The sequence below is a fragment of the Stegodyphus dumicola genome, chromosome X2 (genome assembly GCF_044657685.1).
Source record: "Stegodyphus dumicola isolate Sdum_Otavi_A_Nest chromosome X2, ASM4465768v1".
Taxonomy (NCBI): Eukaryota; Metazoa; Arthropoda; class Arachnida; order Araneae; family Eresidae; genus Stegodyphus; species Stegodyphus dumicola.
In genome coordinates this window covers 41,455,110-41,475,423 of record NC_140781.1, presented here as the reverse complement: position 1 = coordinate 41,475,423, position 20,314 = coordinate 41,455,110, and the positions used below count along the sequence as shown (strand labels likewise).

Sequence of the window (20,314 nt, the reverse complement as noted above, 5' to 3'; positions counted from 1 at the left end):
TATAAAAAATGACAGTAATTGTTTTTGAAATAAATAAGTTATCCCAATTCTTGCAACAGTCACCTATTCGAACATCTTATGGGTTTTAAGGTGTATGAGTCCCCTTAAATTTGCTCATTACTTGTGATGATTGATACCTTATCAAAATTAACAGCCCATAAGTGGTTTGTGATACCCTTGACCATTGATGTTGCATTTTTCACAGTGCAGCGATTTCAAATATTACTGATTTACATTGAGCTCATTTTGAATATTATTACTAAGCTCAAGCTGGCTCACAATAATCATGCATTTATTCATTATTTCTCATACTATAAGATGTCGATGGCATAAAAAATGTGTGCTATGTAAAGTAGTAGGTACTATAATTCATTCTCTGGTATGAAGTTTTTAGACAAATAGGAAAAACATCATTAAACTGATTAAAGATTATTGTCATAAATATTGAATTATTTGGGCATTTTGCTTTATAACAGGGAATGAGGCTTAAGGGGGCTCATACAGCTTAAACCCTTTATGATTTTCGAATATGTGACTGTTGCAAGAATTCGGATATTTTATTTATTTTAAAAGCAATTACTTCCAACCTTTTACAACTGACTACATAATATAGCTGCTTTAGGAACTACTAACCAAAAAATTTGTGTTGCCACAAATATTTTTGTAATTTAATCTGCTTTGTGACAAAAATTTTCGCCATGTTTCCACCTTGCGTGCATGATATTTTAAAAATAGTCAATGGTACATCAAATTTGATAGAATTCTTTATATGGGCACTATCTTCTAACGGAACCAAAATATGACGAATATTTTAATATTCAAAAATTTTATGCACGAAAACATTACTGATTTTTTTAATAAAATGCATTTTATAAACTCAACTCCAAATAAAATAAAAAAATTAACATGAAATTCTCAGAATTTTTGGTTCACAGTAGTTTCCAAATGTTACAAAAGCTACATATTAAATATGGAATTAAATTATGCGACAGAATGTTTTAAACTGTGCGCGCAAGGTGGAAACATGACGAAAAATTTTGTAACTAAGCAGATTAAATTATAAAAATATTTATGGCAACACAAACTTTCTGATTACTATTTCAGAAAGCAGCTATATTATGTAGTCATCTGTAAAAAGTTGGAAGTCGTTGCTTTTAAAATAAATAAGTTATCCAAATTCTTGCAACAGTCACATATTCGAAGATCATAAGGGGTTTAAGGTGTATGAGTCCCCTTAAAAATTTGCGTTTCGTTAAATCTGAGATCAAGATAGAACTAGTTTTATTACCTAGTTTAGAATTCAATTAAAGGATGTCTTATTCTCTTTTTCTTTCATTGTTTACTTACTTTATTGCCATTTTTTGGCAGACTGCTTTTGAAGTTCTGAAACCTTTCACCAGACGTCAAGATATCGCTGCGAAGCAAGCCTGTTATTATAAAACACTTAAAGAACATGCTAAGAAAATGGATATGGAAAAGATTGCTCTGAAAGATAGAGAAAAAATGGTAAATCTAAATATTCTCAAATATATCTTATATTTCGACATAATAATTTCGCTACCACATTATGTAATCTAAATTTACCAAATATCTGAAATTTTTGGATCATAATATGTACTTTTAACAAGATAAATTGTAATGGGAAATAAAGAAATAAAAGGCAGACTTTAATACTAGTTTATTGAAAACTACATAAATCTGTAAAATTAACTCAGTTTTCTGAATGTAGGCATCGAATTTCGATTATTATTGTGTTCCTGTCTGTAAGATTTGAAATACTTACAGGAACGTTTCTATGTCTTTCCAGTTGTCCGAAATGGAATTCTTCAGTGTGAACCAACTAGTCATTGAATGTGCTGCTGTTTATGATAAAGGTAATTTTGGCTTAAATCAGTTAATATATTCTTTTTTGTTTACTCTTGTTGTTGACAGTTGGTGACAGAGGAAAAAGGGTTACAAGACGCTTGGATTCCGTACTACGAGGGCATTCGCTCAATATTGCGATGCAGCTTAGATAGAGAGTTTTCTTTTAATTCCATAAGTCCCCTCTCCTATTTAATTTTAAATTGTAATATATTATTTCTGTTTTTAAATCTCAGATTTCAATCAGAAACTTTTTAATTATTCGAAATTGATCTTAAAGCAAAAGACACTTATTTCTATGAAAAGAACATAATTTTAAAGACTCCCGAAGAGAATGAAAAAACTTTTAGTAGGTTTCAATTTTGCATGGGAAATCCCATTTTACAATTTTTTAAATATTGTAAATATGACCTTTTGTCATTGCTTAATCAACATCGCTGCTGTAAACCATTTCTTCGTAACTATACAGTCATTTCGTTTCCAATTTAGGATTTAAAGCAAAATCCAAGATTAAATGCTTCTCTAAATGCAGTAAAATTGAAAATCAGAGCTCGTAAGTACTGCAGTTCGAAATGCATGCACTCAAATTAGGTCTTGCTAGTCCTGTCATCAGTGAAAAGACTCGAAATTGCATTTGGGCTTTTGTGGAAAATGCTATTTTCCGATTTTTAAAAAACAATTCCCCTAACGAAAAGATAGAGTAAATTCAGTAAGAAACATAACCCAGAGAGATATATCCGAAGAATTTAATTTCATTTAGTAAAACATGGGAAAGACGTTGTTTTCGTTCGGATTTGTATAACTACTTCCAGTGTTACTTCCAGTTTATTCATAATTATTGGAAGGATAAATCATAAATATAATTAATTAATCCCAATTAATTTCCTTTATAGAGCGATGAAAATGGGCCTCGATTTTGATTGCGTTTTTACGCAAGATAATGACCTCCAAGCATATAGCCTTAAACATAGCCTATGGACACATAACATATAGCCTATAGATATTATTTAACCCTCTTAAGTCTTCTTATCAATTTTGACACATCAATCCAAATGAATATTTATATGAAATTTCTTGATGAAGAATTGAGATTTAAAATAGTTTCTAACTAAGACGTTTTAAATGAACTTTTTGACAATAACAGGACTCAATGTCTTGTTCGATAAAGATTTGATCAAATTCATTCAACAGTTCCAAGTAATTATTTACGGGAAAGCGAGGCTGCAAAGTTATTAATTAGTTACAAAATAATAGTGCAAAGGTATTGAAGTGTATTGGGTTTATGGAGTCTTTTTACTTCTCAAGATTATGGTAGATATATATTTCATAACTTATAAGTGGGAACTATTTTTCAAATGTAAATTTTATGCAAGGTATTAAATTGTGTCATATTCTAGGTACGTCTTCTTACTGTAAATTACAAATTTACAAAGACTTTTAATACACAGAAGAAGTTTTAACTATTAATGTGCGTATTAATGTATTAATATACGTAACTCTAGTAATGTTTTAACTATTAATTTCTTATCAGTGCAATTTATAAATATCCAGTCGCTTAAATTTCTATACATACTATTTGTTTCTCTGTGAATTTATTTCTGAAGTGGTTAGGTTGGGTTAAGTCATTTAAACGTGGCAAAGTACACGAGCGTCTGTGAATTGAAATTTAAATAATACAGTGTAATTAATTGTACTTATAATTACCTAATGCCTGTATTAGGCCTATATAAGTTGTTTAAATTCTTTCTAGTTTACGAAACTATTATAAAGACAAATCTGCTCTGTTATTAAGTATTATCAAAATTAATTTCAGTGAAATTAGATAACTTCAAATCCCCAGTTTCAGTTTTCCTTCAATACTTAAACTTTTTTATCTTCTTCGGGGGGAAATCTGATAAAACTGAATAAGACAACCTGTTCTCACTCAGGCCCAATTACTAAGTTTTAATAGGAATTTAGGATTTAGCAGTAAATTCTAAATTCCCTGAAAATCTGTGAAGGATAGGAACAAGAAGGAATTAATATACATCGCAGTAGGAATGGATGAAATTTAAAATGTTATTAAAACGAAAGTGAAGGAAATTCCCTTTTATTTACTTATAATTTACATCTCTTCCCCTTTAAAAAAATGTTACACAACAGACTGACAGCCGAAATTCTTATTTCGCAGACAAATTGTGGCTCTGTCATGGACATCAGAATGGAGCTCACATTACCAAAGTGAATTGTGAAGAAAATATTATGTACAGACTTAATATTGAGGTAAGTAGGATATTCGTTAAATAAATCAGCAAATATCAAAATTTTAAACCATTTTTATCAGTTTAATTATCAGTTTTATGACTGAATTATCAGTTTTATGAATTATCACTTTTATGACTGAAGTGTAAAGAAGATGTAGAATTATTCGTTTACTTTACTGTGCGTTATTGAGGAAATGCACATTGAATTAATACTGTCATTTTTCGAAATATTCTAATTTTAGCTGGAATCTCGAGTCATGTGTATGCATGCATTGGATGATGATACGATGTTACTGGGAACTCTGTCTCATTTTGTACATTCATATTCAACTAAATCTAGGTAAGAAATGATTTAGAAATCCTACATTAACCAATAAAGCAGTCATTTTAAATTCTAAGCTTTTTGTCTCCTAGCTCAAATACATAAGAATAAAAAAGATCTTCATATAGTTTAAGTTGTCACAATTTAAAATTTAAAATTATTATTTCAAGGAAAATAAAATAATGATACATTTTTTTACGTTTTTAGATTTCTGTTTATGTTGTTCCTTGCGCATTAAATTTAAACAGTGAATTATAATATATCATTTTTATGATCCTAATGCTATTTTCTTATATATTAAGATATAATTATATTAAGAAATAATATATATTATATTAAGAAATTTAATTACTATTTAATTAATTATTTATTAATGCTTAATATTTATATTAAGAAAAATATTCATTATTAAATGTTTCGTGAAATAATAACCAGTTAAAAGCTGACAAAACGCATCAAATGCAAGGAATAAGTTATTTCTCAGAGTTATTTCTTCCTGTTTTTAAATCCATGCATAGTTTTGTTCGCAGTTTGATACAAATTAATTATATAAAAGGTTATATATCTCTGTGTAATTTTGATGCGTAAGGAATCTAACTATAAGAACACAGGACAAAATATGTATAAAAACTTTGTACAATTTTTCATGAACATAAATATATATAAAAGTAGGAAGTATGTTTCGCTATTTTGATTTTTTTGAAGTATATTAGTTCTATGACTATGAGATTATGTATATGTGTATGCTACATTATGCACAATATGCATGTTTCTTGTTGTTTAAAAGTGTGGTAAAAAAATAGGAATTTCAATTCTAACATTCCGTGTTTCAACTTTTTAACGTGACAGAATATTAAAAGCAACATCATATGCTCGATAATTTTGCCTTCGATATTTCGCACACTGTTTTGGATTGAACTATTAAGTTATTGTTCATAACTTGTATCTAACTGAATATAAATATCAAAATTATAATCTCTTAATTCCAGACGCCTGCTATGGGAAATCAGGCTCAATGACTCAGTACTGACCTTAGCTTCTCATGAGGAAGACGGCATAAGGCAGGTTTATGCGGGTCTTGCTGATGGTACGGTGGCTGTTATTGAGGTAAGATGCTAATCCTTTGATCAAAAAGGCACTAGCCGCCTAAATTTATCTTAATTTCAGTTAAAATTAAAATTTTCCGCCATTTCCTTCAAAGTCATCAAAAGTCAGGGACAGTTATAAAATTCACAAATGGTTGAATGTAGTACTATTTCTACTCAGATGAGTAGAAATAGTACTTTATTCAATCATTTGTCAATTTTATGGCAACCGCTATTCTAATTCCAACCCCGTTTCAAATGTGAGGAATCATTGATGATGATAACAGATTCAGAAATCGCTGAAAATTCCCTATGCCCTTGCTTTAAACCAAAGTCGGGTCTTTTTGAAGTACCGGATCGATATAGTGATCTAAAAGTGCACTTGGCTTCAATGTCTTAGTTCCTCAAAATAGTTGCTAGTTTACACACAGATAATTATTGATAATGTATTATCATTATTTCTTATGTAACTGCAGATACTATTTTCAAGATTTTTTAGCCTGCAAACTAGGCGTTCTGCTATGATTAATGTTGTTGTTAAACAGCTCCTCTTATCCTAGTCATATACTCAGGAATCATGGGCGAAAACACCTGTTGACGGGAGACTTTGGCACCTATGATGACAGAATGGCTGTGCCCAGTTCGACTCCACTTTTGATCAAGGACAGCCAAGAATATGGTTCTGGCCATATTTTTGGTACATATGATTACCAGAACCATACTTCTGGTAAAGGCCTGGAACCATTCTTCCCTGACAACCTTTACAGGACACTTCGGCTTAATGCATGTAAACGATCTCATGCCGCAAACACTCTGGGGCGTAGCTTTATAATTTAGACACATTCACGTCTTCTTAAATATTCAAACCCCCAGCATAACGAAATAGCACTTGACTTTACTAAATAATGCATTCCTTCCGGAACGGCAACATTGGTGTATTACAGACGATCGTTTTTGAAAATGATTTTTGTCATGTGGGAGTGAGAGTGAACTATTAATTAAAGATATCGGTCTGTTGGATCATATTTTGAATGTTAACTTTTAAAATTTAAGATAATTATAAATATTCGGAAATTTAAATAAAATAATTACAAATAATTAATAGCGTCTGTTATAAGGAATTAGAAGCATTCTTTCTACATGACATTTAATGTCTAGCGGTTAGCACATTCCAGAAAGCAACTGGAAGGTCCATGGCTAGTTTTCCGATGCGACTACGGTTGATTTTTTAAATTTCCCTTCTTCGAAAACTCAGTAGTTCCTGCAATATTAGTCTATAACTGTAATATATAAGCGATTTTTTTCCTCACTGTTTCTGGTAAACTTCTTAAGAAACCTGATAGATCTGAAGGAAGTTGCAACTTTTTATAGCTCTAAATAATATTAATGTATTTAATTCCTGCTTTGAATAATTATAATGAATCATCTATATGTGTAAGGGATCAAGAAGACAAGTATATACCAGATTTTCTTCAACAAGAGCGTGTTTTAAACACCTCAGGAACCTATTACTTTGGTCATTTAGAATAAATCTTCGGAAAAGAAGCTCTGCATACTATGATTCATATTAACATTATTGTTCATCATGTGATTGTCTGTTATTTAGTTTGACGTGTTTCAAGTTAAAAAAAGATATTAGCTACAAACTACAAATATGGAGTGATAAAACTCAAATATCATAATTTCTCGCAAAGATTAAGTAATTAAAAGCTAATTGCGTATAGTAATTTTTCATGAAACTACAGAAGAGCAGTTTTAAAATGTCTATAAGCGTGGAAAACAATTTTTAATGCAGAAATTGCAATTTTCTCTTTCAAATAAGACCTACATAAGAGGTCGTATCTGAAGAAGAAACTCAGTTGTTATAGAGCTGCCTAATATATTCAGGGGTTACATATGAATTTAACAAAAAGTTGCATTAGATCTTGGTTGGCCCGTCAGCGGCCGAGCGGTAAAGTCGCGAAACGCTGGTAGTTCACCTTTAATTCGAATCACGGGCTGTCGGGAAAGGAGTTTTCCTGGATTTTCCGATGTGTAATGTAGATATGAGCTGGTTTCTTTTTAAAAGCCTCCGCAAAGGCGTATCTTCCTTAGGCAGACAGTCTTGGAGTCACTTTACCTTAATTAATTAATCTAAAATCTCGGTTAGTTTTGCGGTTGTGTTACCTTTTTTAAGCATATAGTTTTAGTTTTCATGGATTAAACCAACGTATGTTAATAGATGAAAGAATATGATAAAGGTCCTATAGATAACCGATAGATAGGAATTAAATTCCTTTACAACTGTCATATTAGGTATACAGCATAAACCTGAAGTATATTTTAAAATCATTCTAAAAGAATCTTAAAGCTCACTGAGTTCTAATAAATCTGAGAACAATAGATTTGTAATAAGTATTAATAATGAGATAAATATTTTAAGGCATTATAAATAATTCACGTGCTAGTAATGTTTCTGTCAAACTATAAAGAAAACTATAAAAAGGTATTTTTTATGGAATTTAATTTTTTTTAATACAAACTATATAAAGGTAATTTTTTTTACTGAAAACTCTAGATATAAACACTTGCCAAGAAAAGACAAATAATAAATTATAACAAGATATTTTTCAAAAGCTTTTAATTTCTTTTCGCGCTAACTGCATAAGCTTATTTGTTGATTTATTAATATAATTCTTTTTATTCTAACATTACTTACACTATCTTAAGTCATTTTTTGTAAATGCTCATATAACTATTATAATTCTCTATGCATACCTTGCAATAATTTTTTTTACAAATTCAACAAAAGAGTTAATAGTAAATGCTGCTATAAAAGGTATTCATAGTTTCCTGTGAAGATATAAGAGCTAATGAAGCTTCGATATTTCAAGTAAGGCAACTCACAGCTTTACTTTCTATAAAAATATTTCGTACTTACTTATTAACCCGCCCCTGGAAATGTTGGCGCTATCGACTTGTCACTTGATTTCTGCGTCGGCTGAAAATTTTTAACCAGTTAACTGTGATTGACGAGTATACTCGTCATGGAGAAGCGGCACGATTTTGTGTGTTGACGAGTATACTCGTCATGCGTATAATGAAATGGAAAGATAAGAGGGAGATTTATTTAGTAAGCACTGTACATAATGACAACGTAATAAAAACAGAGGAAAGAAAAATAATAACAAAGAAACCGGAGCTAGTGATTGATTATAATAAAGAAAATTAGGTGGAGTGGATATGAGCGATGGATTCATCATAGCGTACTCCACAGCAAGAAAACGACTCAAAAAGTACTACAAAAAGATATTTCTCCGTTTTTTAGACATTATGTGTCTGAATGCATTCATATTATATAAAAAAAAATAATGGAACATTATCGCGTATCAACTTTTTGCTCAATTTTATTGAAGACACTTTTCCGACGTATCCAGTTGAAAGAAATAAATCGACGCAAACTCGGCCATTTAGACGTAATTTAAGCCAATTAGGAGGGAATCATGTTCCGGATTATATACCCGGAACATCGAAAAAAAAAAAAAAAAAAAAAAAAAAAAAAAACCCTACGCGAAGGTGTTCGCATTGCTACAAGCGTAAGATCAGGAAGGAATCGCGTTACTGGTGTTCGATTTGCAAAGTCCCATTGTGTATAGTACCCTGTTTCGCTGTATATCACTCCACAGCAGGAATTTAAATTCTTACTTTTATATGTATAATATTTAATTTAATTTATTGCGTTTTTAGTTTAATATATACGTAATATATGCTTATGTTAACCAAATAAGTAAATATTAGTAATAAAAATTGTCAATTTTATAAAATAAACCCATCTTTCTCATCAAATATCTTACTAGCGCAACTTACTCTGTGATTGACGAATATACTCGTCATAGCTCGATTCTGGCATCACAAAACGGTGCGCACTTTTAAACGAGAGCGCCACAGTTAACTGGTTAATGACGACTAGGTCAACAATTTTATTTTACTTATAATACGAGAGAATGTACTTCAAAAAAAAAAAAAAATATGGAAAGGCAGAACATAATTAAAAGCATTTCCAGAGAAGAGATAATAGTACGAAAATAGCGAATATACTCGTAGTTAAGAAAGACTATTTTTCTGTACCTCTCTTCATTCTGTGAAATAGACAAAGAAATATTTAGCATATGCATACAAGCGCACAGCTTCTACTTACCACATCAATTAAGTTAATTTATATATAAATATTAGTAATTATACTCTTTATTCTCCCACGAGTTTAAACTCTGTTATGCATTAATTGCATTTATACATTGCTTTATGTTTTTAAACACCATATTTCAAGCAAAGTTAATAATCGAACTACGTACATGACTTGCAATGACGAAAGCAAAAATGTGTGGAATGGCTGCTCGAGGGAGGGCATTTTCAGTGCTTCCCCAGGCTCCCCCTTCGTCTTCAACGGGCTGTAGAACAGCAACTGACATGGCCACCAGCGGTGCTTCTTGATAGCCTGTTTAATAGAAATAGCTGGAAGGTATCCTAAACTCACATTTCTTATAACACCTTGCCAATCAATACGTTCAGGATTCTTTTCCTCGAAATTTCTTTGCACATAGCCATTTCTATAAGTTATATAAGCGATATACCGTGAATTTCTAAAAAAAAAAAAAAAAAATTATGAATTGCAATTTCAAATCTTTTGTGTATAAAACCATATGATCTATATTTTAAAATTTGAAAAAAATAAATCTTAGTGTTTTAATGTGTCTTAATGTGTCTTAACGTCTGTTTTAGCACAGCTGAAATGTCTCAATCGTGTAAAAGAACTGAAAGCCATTATTATTATCTACAAAATATCAATTACTTTCTTTCAGAATATCGAAGGCTCTTCACCGAAACCAGAGACTTTCTACATCATGATTGGTTCGAGTCCTGTTACTAGCCTGCGTCTTGTTGACAAGAGACTTTGGTGCGGAACGGGGAATCGGGTTGTAATACTTAATGCGAGGTAATAATTCATGAAGATCTTCTCATAACTACTAATTACAGAAACACAATATCGGCGCCTAAAAATTCTGTTACTAAGAAAAGGGAAGATCATTGTCAGAGTTTAAAGTTAAATAAAATTTTCTGCTTTGCTATGATTTGCTTTCGGCTTATTAGTCCAAAGGGGCTTTATCCCTGTGGGACTATTGTTTTCGTTTTGCGATTTTGCGTCGAATCACTCTGAATGTCCGTTTCACTTTTCAAACTGTTGCCACGAAATGTTATCGCTCTGTATTATATTTGAAGAAATTAAATAATGAAGAATCTGCATAAATGTAAGTATGTTTCTCGCATTGTAATAAAACAACGATACCTAGAGCCATCAGATTTTGAATAACGTAATCTTACTACGAATATGGAAATCTGGAAGCCCAAATTTGAAATCTGGAATTTGTTTTATTATCGATTTCTTATTTTGTAAAACGTTTTGAATTTTTGATTAACAAACTCAAGGATTTCAAAGCGAGCAATGGCAACGTTGTACAGAAAAATCTCTTTTATCTCCTGCGCGTGAGACTGTGTATCGGAAATTCTAAAGATATACTCAAGTTAAAATTATTTTGCGATATTGCTGTTGAACTGAATTTTATGGTTTAAGTGCGAAGAACATGATATTTAATAAATAAAGGTAACACTTAAAATGTTTAAAAAACGCCCCTTTGGACGCAATTTAAAATCTGAAATCTTTCAGCCATTTTGTGTGTGTGTGTTTAATTATAAACTTAAAAAATAATACCTGCAATTGTATAAGAATAGGAAGCTTGTAATCAGTTAAAAACACGACTCAGCGACAGTTTTGAAATATTGCGTGAGCGTTTCCAAAGCGATCCATGCTTAAATTGCGCCAGAGCCAGGCTCCGGTACTTCTTAGTTCTGAGGATAAATCATAATTCTAGCCGGAGCACATCGGAACCCTAAATAAGAAGAAGTCTCCGGCACTTTTTTATGTAACTGAACAATTTAAGTAGAATTTTGATCTCAAAAATTTTATTTTTAGTAATAAAATTATATTAACAATCACTTATTAAATATTAATTTATCTCTTTACATTTTAATAAATTTTAATTATTTAATAACTTTAATTATCATTTGTTAGCCCAGAAGGGATATTAATTTCGTTTTGGCATTTTGCGTCGATTCACTTTCTGCGTTGATTCAGTTTTCAAACTGTTGCCACTAAATATTACAGTCCCGTATTATATTTAATGAAATTAAATAATGAAGAATCTGCATAAATGTACGTATGTTTCTCGCATTGCGATAAAACAAAAGTACCTACAGTCATCAAATTTTAAATAACATAATCCTCCACCGAATATGGGCATCTGGAAGCCCTAGTTTGGAATTTGTTTTTATTATCTATTTCATATTTTGTCAGGCATTAAAGAATTTTTGATTAACAAACTCAACGATTTCAAAGCGAGGAATGGCAACATTGTACGAAAGGAAAAAAAAATTATCTCCAGCGCGCGAGACTGTATATCGGAAATTCTAAAGATATGCTCATTTTAAAATTATTTTGCGATATTACTGTTGAATTGAATTTTATGGTTTAAGTGCGAAGAGCATGATATTTAATAAATAAAGGTAACACACAAAACGTTAAAAAAACGCCCCTTTGGGCGTAATGTAAAATCTGAAAGCTTTCAGATTTCTTTTTTATACTTTACTGCAGCTAATAATCAGTTATTTTTTTCATATCATGTATAGCGTCTGTAAATGTAAGTTCTCATCATTCTCAGCATTCAATATTTACTCAAAATCATAAATTTTTTTCCTCTTTGATTTTACTTCTTATTTAATTGTTTTAGTTATTAATTATTTAAATTTTTACTAATGATTTTATTTACTTATTCTTTTCCATCTTTCCTGACGGTCTTTCGTAGGACTCAGACACTTCTACTCTTTAGACATTAAGCCCTGAAACGATCGTTAATATATAGTTAACGAGTGTTTCCAAAGCTATCAAAGTATAAACAGTGGCTAACACCTTAATATATCTCATATATCTTGCAAGTATTCGGATCACAAAATATAAAACTGCTATCCAAGACTGCATCAACTACCAACATTTGAAGCATCTTACCTCAGCAGTCTGAAAAATCCCTCTTCATTAAATCCTGGAGTTAAGAAAGAAAAGTGAGAGAGAGTTGCCCCTAACTTCCCCCTTTCCTCATCTTCCTTTGAAAATTACGGGCGTGGAATCCAATAGATTGGACTGATTAACTTATCACTAGTTGAGCAACTGCGAGTCTTTTCATTTCCGCGAAAGCTATTTCTAAATACCGCAGTTCTGCAACATTTTTCTTCTTTTCATGTTCCTCAATTATGAAGGCGAAAAAAAGTTCCTTTAAGCTCCTTCGTGCAGGAATTTGTTTTTCCTAACCTGGAAAATATTTCCAACAGAGATAAAAATTATCCTTTATTTCTATTTTTTTTTAATAATAAAATTTTTCAGGCACGTCTGATGAAATGCGTAACAAATAAAAAACAGACGTTTTGTGAAGTAATTTAAAATTACATTCACAACACATGAAATGCGTCTACGCAAATCATTAAAATGAATTTGCTGGTGATTTAAGCGGGCTTCCTTATTATGTCTTAAAAATCTCTAAATCATCTCTTTCACTTTTTATGTTGAAACAGTCAGGAGCATTAAGTCTAGCATTTTTTCCGGGTCAGGAGTCTAGCATTTTGTCCAAGAAGCTGTATGTGTAATCAAATTTTTTGTTTCGCAATAATTGATAATTATATATAAATGATCTGAGAAAAAACTATTAAATAAATATGCAACTTCAAGACTTCATTCTGTACTTAGAATTTAAGAATCAGTTTCAAAATGAGTTCTTTTATAAAGTTATTTAAAAAGTTTTATCAACTCTGCCTAGGGAAAGAGCTATATTTACATTAAAAATCTAATTAGTCCGTTGAACATTATTTTATATATTCTTCATAAAACACATCCTAAATACCATGGCACTAGCGAAATGTCTTTCCCATATTCTTCTTAAAATTCAGCCTAAACAGTGAAATGATTAGTTGTGAAGGTCTCGAGGCGTCTCGCTCTCATGGGGCGAGCGTCTGCCCTGCCCTCAGGATCATTGTGCCATCTTCCTAATGAAGAGTTTGCTTGAATCATCCGATTTCCTACAGTGTGAAACATTCCTATCCCCGCTCACTTTCTGAGTCAGTTAAATATTACACAATATTATTTAAAAAAAAAAAAAAAAAAAAAAAAACAGACGTGCATCAAGTGTATATATGCAGAGGTTTTTTTTTTTTTTTACTGACACTCCGGAGAGCCCCCTGTAGCTCAATCTCTCAGCTGGAATGCCACCAAATTTAGTAAGGGGGACTAATGATGACATGGAAAAAAAAAAGATTTTATGAGAAAAAAATAGTTCCGAAAGCTACCGATAGGGAAAAATGTGGCGCTGTTCTAGTCCACACAACTAAAAATTTACATGAAACGCGATAAAATTTGAAATTGCGAATGTTCGGTTATGTAAGCGACGGCAGTATGAGTAATTCAGTCTATAAAGGTAAAGAAAAACACCGAAACAAATTCGAGATATTAGTTGGATTCAACATAACATGCGTCTCACTTTACTTCAGCATACGTTACTTGTGAAGTGATTTTATCTTCATCAATTGAATGCAGCTGCGGCTCTTCGTGAGTTTAGAAGTCATAACAACCTTCGTAAAGGCGCTTTATCAATCAATGCATTGAAAGGTATGATTCAGATATTTGAAAAACAAAATCCTTATCAGTTTGGTTTGGCAGAGAGCAAAAACCAATGTCAGAACAGACAGTTACTGATATCGCGACTGCAGTTGTTGACGGCACCCAAGGGACCATTGTTGATGGTAGCAGTTATCGGGGATTAGCGCGACAGTTATATTTGAAGCTTTCAACGGTATGGCAATTCTTTCAGAAAATTCTTCACTTTGACCCGTACAAAATAAGCCGCGTACGCAGCGAATTACAATGAAATTTCTTGCCAGGACGGAAGCTGACGCTACTTGGCTGGGGAGAATTTTGTGGAGCGATCATCCCCATTCAGCTAAATGGGACTGTTAATGCTCACAATTCTTGAATTTAGGCATCCGAACAATTTCATACATTTCAGGAAATCCCACTGCATTCAAGTCACTATTAGGTGTACCTTTACAGCAGATTTCATCAGCGGACCATTCTTTTTTGTGAACATTACTTTAATGACTTTTACGTTTCCACGCAAAGATATCGTGGTATGCTGACTAGCGTTGTCACTTCGCAACTTCAGCAGAGCCATTTGCTGTGTCAGGTAACTTTTATGCAGGATGAAGTACTACCGCACATTGGTATATTGGTACAGCGGCTTTTGCGCTATCACTTTAGAGGAAAGAGATCATAAGTCGTTTTTTTTCCACTTGCATGGCCGCCTCGTTCCCCGGAACTAACCCCATGTGACTTTTTTCTCTGGGGTTATATGAAGTTCAAGGTCTCTCTTGGCGGTATCCTGACCTTGACGACTTTAAAGGACAACATATCACTGGCTGTACTGAGCATTCCTGGTGGCACTTTACGTTTGGCCGTCACGGATGTTGTGTACAGGATGCAATATGTGATCCACTAGAAAGGTGGTCACATTGCAAGAGGTCTAGTCCCTCGCTAAGAAAGTGTTTTAATAGGGTAAAATGCTATAGTGCACTAGCGTCTCTGTAGCCTTTCGGCACTTCATTTGCTGCATTAAAGCGATGTTGCACTGAAATTTATTCTTTGTTATTGATCTGTCTAGTTTCAGCTGTGTAGACTAGAACAGCGCTACATTTTCCCCTATAGGTAACTTTCAGAACCTTTTTTCCATTTATTTTTTTTTCGTCATTAGTCCGTCTATCAAATTTGGTGGCCTTCCAGCTGATAGATCGAGACATCGAGCAACAGATGGCTTTGAGTAGTGTCAGTTTAAAAATAAGCATCCTATATATAAATAAACTGTCAATAGAATAAAATTCATTAAGTGCAAGTTAAATTCTCAAGTCAATCACCGCAGAAAATTTTTAATTTAATAAAGAAAAAGATATTTATTCAAAATAAATGTTAATAACGATTAAAATGTGATAATAGCATCATAAGCGCATTCAGTGTGTCAGCTATTATATCAAGTATCTATTAATTAATTAAGACACAATAACACGCCGAATAAATACTAATTCAGAAATCAAACAACAAAAATCAGCGTTAATTTACAAAATTTTCACAGGACTAGTTTCGATGAACCAAATTAACGCTGATTTTTGTTGTTTGATTTCTGAATTAGTATCTATTAATTAATTATTTATTTATTAAATAATTAATACAGTAGATGAGGACGCGAATTTCTTCCACCATTGAAATACATACAAAAGTCTGCGAATTATTGTTTTAGCATAAATATGATCTTTATATTTTACATTCAAACTGATTCTTCGTACACATACATTTACTCTTTATAATCTTCATAAGCATAAGGCTTTTAAGGCCATATAATTTTTTTTTAGTATCTTTGTTATTATGCTTTTACCCCCTCTCGATCTTTTAAACTTTTCTTTATCATAGGACATACATTTCCTAACGAATTCATGCAAGGACTGTTTCCCAGCAATGCAAAATCATTAATTTTATTTTCCTGATGAAGTTTTGGTACACATTTTAGCCTTATGGCGTGGTGCATCATTTTTGTCAAGCGTTATTAGAGAGCTGTTGAGGCTTTCCAGGCATGGGTCTTAAATCACGGTTCTTTTTTATGCTGTTGAGTTCCCTAGTACCACACAGAAATATTAAAGACAACTTTATTATCATTGTTAAATGTTTAACAGCTTCTCGAACAGTTCATACGGAACACCACATCAGAATTCTTCCTTTCTTATGAAGACTTTTTTTTTCTTATGAAGACTTTCTTATGAAGATTGTTATGACACTTCAAATACTGAGGCACTAGAAAGTAAATCTACAATCGACAATTCAACGCTTGGAAAGCATTAGAATTTTTCAGATTCCACACAGTTCCTTTATAAAGTTTCGTATGCTTCGCAATCCTCAATTACTGTCCAAACTCTTAGTAGACGTTAAGCGAATTATTGCTAAGTCTAAAATAACAACAGAGCCTTGAAAAGGATGTAAAAGACCCTTTATTTTAAACTACGGAAGAACAGAAGCCAGATCTAGTGGTTGCTAGCTCAGCCGGCATTTATTGCGAGATAATTTAAAGTAACAGTCAAATGTAAAAATTTAAATTCAAGTAAACTAGTAGCCGATGGCTACACAAATCAGTTTAAGACGAAGTTGGCTCACAAACCAAACTGGCATAGCTATTTAAATATAGGCTAGTATAATGCAAGGCCGAAGACTACAAATCTTACTTGAATTTGCAGCAACATAATAACGTAGACTTGAGAGGCAGAACATGCTCTGTTTTACAATATTAAAAGCCTCAGTTTAAATACACGCAAACTAATCTACATTCTGGCATAAACGGTGTTGAGACATTAGGTATTTTTTTGAACCAGGAGACTTGAAAATGAGCAACATCCTCGCTGGGAATCTAACCACGGACCTCTGGAATACGCGCCCAGCTTGCAGACCACTATGCCACGAAGGCACGCTAATAAGGCGGGAGAAAAACTTTATATACTCTCCATTTTAAAGGGCGATTGGTTTTTTTTAGTTGATCCATTCACGAAATCCTGGGTGTGGAGGATCATGATCCACTATCCTTTTAGTTCGGGCGCCACTGTAGAGTCATTAGGATATTTTTTGGAAGCAGAATAAAAACTGACACTGCATTTAACTTTTATAAGCAAAGATCTTTTTTGATGCTGTATAAGATGAAAGATTGTAATGCAGTTTTAAGAAACGATTTACAGGGAAGATTAATGAAATCAAACGCAAAAATTACAAAGATTTATGAGGTGAATTTATATACATAGACTTGTTGTTATTGTGACTTATTTCAATTGTCTGACAGTATTTAGTCCTCTGTTTTATTAGTAAGTTCTCGAATTTCATCGTAACAAGGGGCGCAGGATTGCATCTGCCGTTGTCATGAGCAACGGGCATCTTATAGATGACAGCGAGAGTTTACTGAGCTTCATCCCAATTTCGATGGAAAATCCTCCGCGGGGACTGCTGTGTGTGACCAAGGGTCTTCTACCCCTCTTACCCTATCCCCAAAAGACTACAGAGGACTTTCGGTTTACCGTGTATTTTAAGTGCCTCCTCCCCATGCTATACGCTTACAAGTATCAGAACTTTCTTTAGGATTCGAATCCGAGCCCATTGATACGGCAGCCAGCAACGTTAACCCCTTTACTAATCAGGACGGTAGACTTGATGTTATGAAGACAGTTATTGATGAAATGAGACCTTTTGTCAGTACGACTTGAAACGCTTCTTGATTACTTGATGTTTAATACTTAATGTATGACATCGAAAACGCTTATTTGGGACAAATGACTGAATGATTTACTCTGAAAATTCACTTAATCACATGTTTAATAAAGTCATTCGTTCAACATCCAGCCTTTATTATTTGGGGATTCCAAATATTCCTTATTGTTTGTCTTTTGCTATCCATCTTTTATTTTTTTTCAGCGTATTAGTAATTTGATTCATTTATTCTTCAAAAGAATTATTTTCAAGACTTTGTAAAAAAAAATAGCCATTTTCCCCTAAATGCTTTTCAAACAAATAAGAAAATTCATCTAAGAATTTTTAAATATGGTTCATAAACTGTGTCATGTGTATTTAATAGTGTGACATTTATTCTCACAGGATATGTATTCTGGGAGAGAATTCTCGATGCGTATAACAATATACATAGAATCTCATTTTTATCTTGTCAGATTTCGAAGTTCTGAGAATTAAATACCATTCTACCTTTAATTTGATATCACCTTCAAAAATTCTACCTTTAATTACCGTAAATCAATCATTCTAAGCTTTTATTTATTTATTTAATCACGAAAAGTAAGATATTTTTTCGCTGAAAATATGTGCTTCAGGCAAATTGAACAGCTGCATTCTGCAAGCTGCATTCTGCAACTGGCAGATTAGTTGTAAGTAAATAGAAAAAAAAAAAAATTGTAGAAATTAAAAAAGGAAACTCTAGGTTTAAAAAATATTTATTTTTTAAATGTTAACTATTTTTTTTATTGTTTGAAGAATATCACGTTTCTGATATTATGCAGCTACTGACTGACTTTTGTTTCATTTACTAGCTATTGCTTCAAAGTCATTAGCGTATGATGATGTTTTCATATTTAAAGATAAAAATAGTGATGATTCTGATGATGTTTTCATACTTAAAGCTAAAACTAGGGTCAATTCTGATGATGTTTTTATGTTTAACTATAAAACTAGGAATGATTGGTAGAATGTGAATGATTTGTTAGAGACCTTATCAGGTATTTCTCCCGCCTTCTTAGCATGCCTTCGTGGTGTAGTGGTCAGCACGCTCGACGTGTATATGAGGGGTCCATGGTTCGAGTTCCGGCGAGGGCATTGCTCATTTTTCAGCCCTTCTGCTTAGAAATTACCTAATGTCTACTACAGTGGCACCCGAACTAAAAGGTGGTGAATGATGAATCTTCACCACTAGGATTTGGCGATTAGGTCCCCTAAAACCTCAGTCGTCTTTAAAAAAAAAGGGGGGAGTATATAAGGTGCTCCTCCTGCTTTCTTAGCATGCCTTCGTGGTGTAGTGGTCAGCACACTCGACACGTATTCGAGAGGTCCGTGGTTCGAGACCCGGCGAGAGGACTACTCATTTTTCATACCTCCTGCCTCGAAATTACCTAATGTCTTTCCAAATTCTTGTAGGCTGAAATGTGTTTTTATTAACAACTTACCTTTATATCCGTGCCTTCTTATGTATTTATTATATTTTTCTGCAGTTAAATAAATACCATAACAGCCAAATACTTAAAATATTTAATGTTTAGTTTCAACTAAAGCGAATAAAAACTTATGTGATAAAAATATAAAGTAGTTAATTAAAATTTCTTAGTAACAGAGTATGAAACTTTATCTTCAGCAAGTGGTTAAAAGTTTTGCTCTGCATTGAAATGGTATAATTTTAAAAATAACTCAAGCGTATAAATGAAAGGAATGAAAACGAACTGTAATAAACTGACAAAATTCAGTATTTGAGTGGCTTTGAGGGTAATAAAAAGAAGGCCAATGAAATTCAACGCATAAGAAATGGACCTATAATGCTTCTAGTCCCATTTTACCGAAAAAAACGTTTTCGCAGAAAGAGATATGTGTTCTATTGCTCGAAGAAATTATTCCAAGGTTTTTAACTACTATTTTGGAATTTAAATCAAAGTAAAGAAACATTTTCCCAGTTATTAAAATTAAGAGAATATTTAATATGACTATAATGAGTGGAATAATATAAGGTAATGTTACGACAAGGAAATATTTTTATCCAAACTTTTAGTCTAATCATTAAGTCTGTTTCAGCCTGAGTTAGTTAATTTCTAGGTTCGACACTGTGAATGCTTTGTAGCTAAAATTCAGAAGCCCACCAGAAGTGGAACGGTAAGAGCGCTGCACTATCTATCTCAACTGGGCTAATTTCCCAGTGAACGAACGGGCTGGTTATATGGAAATTTTGTAGATTTTCGCTAATTGTAATGCGAGTACGAGTCAGTTTTCCTAAAAAAGTCTCCACGGAGGCATCCTTCCTCGTAAGCAAATAGCCCTCGCAGGCTTTACAATAATCAAAATAATTCAATTACGATACTTAAAGCAACATTATTTCTTG

General features: G+C 32.5%; 1 protein-coding gene across 7 annotated transcripts in view; it reads left to right on the top strand.

Annotated features, from left to right (window-relative positions):
* The window catches only part of LOC118183197 (uncharacterized), a 509,384-nt gene that overhangs the window by 457,119 nt on the left and 31,951 nt on the right, over window positions 1-20,314 (top strand). For all 7 annotated transcript variants that reach the window (XM_085809465.1, XM_085809466.1, XM_085809467.1 and 4 more), the window contains 6 exons: window positions 1,369-1,506; window positions 1,808-1,874; window positions 4,034-4,125; window positions 4,349-4,446; window positions 5,418-5,535; window positions 10,352-10,485. In XM_085809465.1, the coding sequence (XP_085665591.1) occupies window positions 1,369-1,506; window positions 1,808-1,874; window positions 4,034-4,125; window positions 4,349-4,446; window positions 5,418-5,535; window positions 10,352-10,485 (647 nt within the window). The remainder of the gene's footprint in view (window positions 1-1,368; window positions 1,507-1,807; window positions 1,875-4,033; window positions 4,126-4,348; window positions 4,447-5,417; window positions 5,536-10,351; window positions 10,486-20,314) is intronic.